This window comes from Delphinus delphis, chromosome 17, assembly GCF_949987515.2.
Source record: "Delphinus delphis chromosome 17, mDelDel1.2, whole genome shotgun sequence".
Taxonomy (NCBI): domain Eukaryota; kingdom Metazoa; phylum Chordata; class Mammalia; order Artiodactyla; family Delphinidae; genus Delphinus; species Delphinus delphis.
In genome coordinates this window covers 43,293,699-43,298,226 of record NC_082699.1, presented here as the reverse complement: position 1 = coordinate 43,298,226, position 4,528 = coordinate 43,293,699, and the positions used below count along the sequence as shown (strand labels likewise).

The 4,528-nt window shown below is 49.0% G+C and overlaps 1 protein-coding gene across 2 annotated transcripts; it reads right to left on the bottom strand.

Moving 5' to 3' along the window:
- Positions 1-744: 744 nt before the first annotated feature.
- On the bottom strand, positions 745-3,996 carry OSR2 (odd-skipped related transciption factor 2). 2 transcript variants are annotated; one of them, XM_060035220.2, is made up of 3 exons: positions 3,341-3,996; positions 2,174-2,273; positions 745-1,415 (listed from the first exon to the last, which is right to left on the bottom strand). In XM_060035220.2, exons 1-3 carry the CDS (start codon positions 3,994-3,996, stop codon positions 1,233-1,235), a joined length of 939 nt encoding a protein of 312 aa, XP_059891203.1. In that variant the 3' UTR covers positions 745-1,232. The 2 variants fall into 2 exon arrangements, with proteins under 2 accessions (XP_059891203.1, XP_059891201.1); XM_060035218.1 differs by having other exon boundaries at positions 745-1,333.
- Between the last annotated feature and the right edge of the window lie 532 nt (positions 3,997-4,528).

Sequence of the window (4,528 nt, the reverse complement as noted above, 5' to 3'; positions counted from 1 at the left end):
GAACTGAAATGCCTCAGAAGGTGATTACATATTTGCCATGAGCTCTATACACAGAATAACCTGTACTTCTGGCATTTTCCCAGGGACAAAAGGCCAACCAGCGATGGAAACCTTGCTAGTGATCTAACTCAGTTTGCTTTGCAGAGAAATACGAACCTTCGAGAAAAAAGGTCTCCACCCTTGGGAAAAAATATTTTGTGCAAACATAGCTGAGTAGTCTCTCCTTTCTGTTCTTGTTCCCCATCTTCTGAAGGTTGTACCTGCCTGCATTCTTCTGTAGCAGGATTTTAGACTTTTCCCCCAAAGGTGGGGTAAAGTCTCTGTCTATAGAGCTAAATCATTGTGTTCAAAGTCTAATGGCAAGAGAAGTTGCCCATCATAAACTATGACAATAGGTCAATGACTTCTAAAAGTGAAGTGGTGAGAAGCTCCCTTCTCTTCTTTTTCCTTATGCTTCTTCCCACCTTGTGTTTTCAAATGGGTCAGCCATTGGAGTTGCCTTGTTATTAATAATGATTATTATATTGCTTTTATCTGAAGGAATAATACACAAGGAATTAAAATAAACAAAAGGGGAGGAAAAACCTCATGGGTATCAATTTTAATATCTTGAAAAAGCAGAAAGACAGCACAGTTGACCAATTCCAAAATGCCACAGTATGAAACAGGAAGAGATGAAGTTTCAGTAAGAGAACTGTGAGAAGTCTTACTTTTGAAACCTCGGGATAAAGAATGCCCTTCAATATTTAATATTTCAGAGACATGCCACTCTTCCAGAATCCAGAGGAAAAACAGAAGTCAAATAGCAAGGCACTTTTGCAGGAGTGTTGAAACAAACAAGAAAACATTTTATTTTTGAAAATACAGTCTTTAAAGATAAATTTGGTTTCCATTTTCCATACCTAGGTGCATCCAACAAGATACAAAAACAGACAAAACAAAACAACGAAACAGAGACCCACGACATTATGTACAGAGCTCTAAAATGAGCTGTGAATATCTACAAGAAACTAGCATATGCTCTTTGTGAAAGGATGTACTTGTGTGGCTTTCTACAGTTCTCAGTCCTTGGGAAGAAGAGTTAATCCCCTGGAGCTGCTGGTGTGGCTGCAGCCAGGGAAGAGCTGGGGGTCAGTGAAGGGTTGGGGGTGCCCCCCCACCGGGTGGGAGGCGTGGAGAGGTGTCTGGGGAGGGGAGCGGCGGCGGTGGCCCGGGACAGATCCGGGGCTTCTCTAGAAGTCCTGCCGCGGGGTGTGAGTCAGGCTGTGCCGCCGCAGATCACAGTTTCGCCTGAACACTTTGCCGCACTGCTCGCAGCTGTAGGGCTTGATGTCTGTATGGGTGAGAAGGTGAGTTTTCAGATTACTTCTCTGATTAAAGGTTCTTCCACATGTGGGGCATTTGTGTGGAGATTCCTGTTCAGATGTGAAGCAAGCAAAGGATTAATCCTTCACACCACCACGGCACCCTTCTCAATAGTTTCTGTCTTATCGGTATCACAACGTTAACAGAACACGCGCACGACAACAAAGAGGAGACTTGCAGGAACACATCTGTGCTCCTAATCCTCCAATCACAAAAACACACGCACAGGCACACACAGGGACCGGATTACACTGATAACCGCCGGTGGCCACTGGCGGTGGGCTTTGTGATTTCCAGCTCTTTACATTTCATCACCATGTCATAGGCAGGAAAAGGGGGAGGAAAAACTCTAATCCTCTCTTAAGGAACGACATTCTCTCGGGTAATAAGGCTCCTCTTTGGTGGAAAATTAAACTATTCCTCAATGTTCTGAAAACTACAAATTATGAGGCCCCTGGGAGAGAGAACGTATGGGATTTCACCATGCCTCCATTATCAAAATTACCTTTATTTCCTCCCAAACACGAAAGCTTTAAATGCAGGGCACATCAGGTGAAAAAAATAATAATTCTAAAATTAGGATTTTAGAATAGTGAGAGTGGCTTGTTCTTTAAGAAAAACACATAAATGTTTTCTGTTAAATAAAATTAATTTCATGTATAGAAAAACTGGGTGCTGCTTTCTCCACCTAGAAAACTGATCTAAACAGAGCCTTTTATGAGAAAGACCCTGCCATTGAACACCTTTTCTAGAGCAAAACTGATAAAACAGAACCAGTCACTGTTTTTAAACAAGAAAACAAACTTACCTGCATATGTAAAGTTTTGTGAACAGCCAGAGTTCTAGACTGACAAAATCCTTTCCCACACTCCTGACATTTGAAGGGTTTTTCTTTGGAATGGATATACCTGAAAATCAATATAAGGTTTCATTGAAATGGCTTTAACATCACGGTGAGGAGTTTCTCTTGGCAATTACTTTAAACGAAGTCATGAGGGAAAAAAAGAAAAGAAACAGGATTTCCATTATTTATGTTTTTACATCCCCCCCACCCCCCCGTGTAATTCTGTTTATGGTTAACCTCAACTAACAGACTCTTCAAAACATTCACCGGACGCCGGCTTTATCTACACTTGATCGCCCTCTCTGGCGTGTTTTGGAGCTCGAAATCATGCCGAACGAGCTCTTCTTGGCCTCTACGGTTTTCTCTGGGATTTAAACGGGTCAAATCAGGATATAAGGCAAGGCCAAGTTTAGGGGGACTAATTTTAGCGAATCCCTTAAAAGCCGAGGAGGATCGGTACAGCAGTCCTACCTTGGGGTAACAACAGCAAGTAGAGTCCAGGGAAAAGATACTCTCACCCCCACTCCTGGGAAGTTTTTACTGGATGAAAACACATTATAGTATTTCTTCAATTGCCTTTGATTAATGCATAGTTGAAGATGTGGAGGGAATGTGAAGAGCTGTTTCTAAATTCAGTGATCTCAAGACCCCCGCAAATAAGTTTAAAGAAAGGTCACTGTGGCAGGCTCTCGGGCGCACCTGGGGGCGAGTCAGGGAAGGGAGGGAACCCAGTGGAGGTGGCCGAGGAGATTTCCAGAAATGGTCCTATCGCAGGCAGGACCTGCACCCACCAGAGGAAGGTCTTCGAGGTTTCTTGGCTCTACCTGCCCCACCCGCTAAGGTCGACCAGGTGGAAACTGGAAAACCGATCCCAGGACCAAGGCCAACCCAGCAGATTTTAACTGCCTAAGGATGGGGTGGCCCTCCTGCATCCCAAACAAGAACAGGCAGCAGGGGCCCGCTGAGGACAAAGGTAAATTTGGAGGGTTGGTTGTGGCTGGCTGGGGAGGGCTTTGGGGGATATATTCTAGTTCAAAGGGGATTTTAGTGACGCTTGCAATGTCTATCAGGATTCGGTATTCTGGATAAACTGTCCTTCCCTCCCCAGGCCAACCTCTTTCCCCACCTTACCTGTGATCCCGCAAATGATCTTGCCTCCGGAAAGCCTTGTGGCAGATGTCACACGTGTACGGCCTCTCATCTGTGTGGGTCCTCTCGTGGATGAGCAAGTTGTAGGATTTGGTAAAGTGTCTGCCGCAAAACTTGCAGATAAACTCTTTTTTCGTTTTGGAGGGCAACCTCCCTCGGGAGGGCTTTCTGTCCGGAGTCAATTTACTGAGGCCCGAGATGGGGCTACCCAGCCCCGGGCTCAGCTTGGTCAGGTCTCCTATCTTAGGGGGATCCTCTTGCGTAGCGGCCACGGCCAAGTTGGCAAAGTCAAAACGGGGCCGGTCCTTGTGCAGGGCTGGGAGGACGTGGGCAATGGCTCCCTGCTTGGGGTGGAAGAGGTGGGTGGTAAAGGGCAGAGCCGGGAAGGGGAAGCGCGCGTCCACGAGGCCCTGCGCCGCCGCCATCTCGGTGATGGTGGAGCGGGTGATCTCGTGCACGTTGGGGTACCCCAGTGTCCAGTGGTTCATGTGCATGGTCTGCACGGCGCTGAGACCGTACAGGCCCTGCAGGTGGTCCACCGCGGCGGGGAAGGTGTTCACGGCCTGCAGGAAGGAGTAATTGGTGAGCTGCAGCGATGGGTGGAGCGGGATGGGCGCTGGCAGGGCCTTGCTCCCCATTTTCCGGGGTGCTGGGGCGCGGAGGTAGCCACCCTTTTTTTCCAGGACTCAGAGGCGGGTGGGCGTGGGGCTCCGGCGAAAACCCAGGAGGACAACGGCACGCAGAGAAAACCCTAAAAATGGCCGGGGGAGAGAGAGAAAGTCGTGACTATTATCCAAGCCTGCTCGGTCTGTCCCTTGGCGCCGCTTGGGTTACAACACCTTCCTTCTAAGTCCTCCTCCCCACCCACTCCGAGGCCCCCAAACGGAGTGGTGAGGGAACCTCGGAGAGCCTGCCCCGCGGGCGAGTCGACACCAAGCTCGAGCTCAGCCCCCGGGGCCAGGGTATCAGGCGGGGCAAAAGTGGTCCCTGGCGGCGAGCGGGTCGCCCGTGGGAAAATCGGATGCCAGGCACGCACTGATTCGAGGAGCCGAAGACCCGGTCCGGGGAGAAAGAAAGGTGAGCAGGGGCTCCAGCAGAGGCGGCACCCAGTCCAGCCCACCCACCCCTACCCGATCGGGTGAAGCTTGGTCATCCGTGACACCCCGCTGT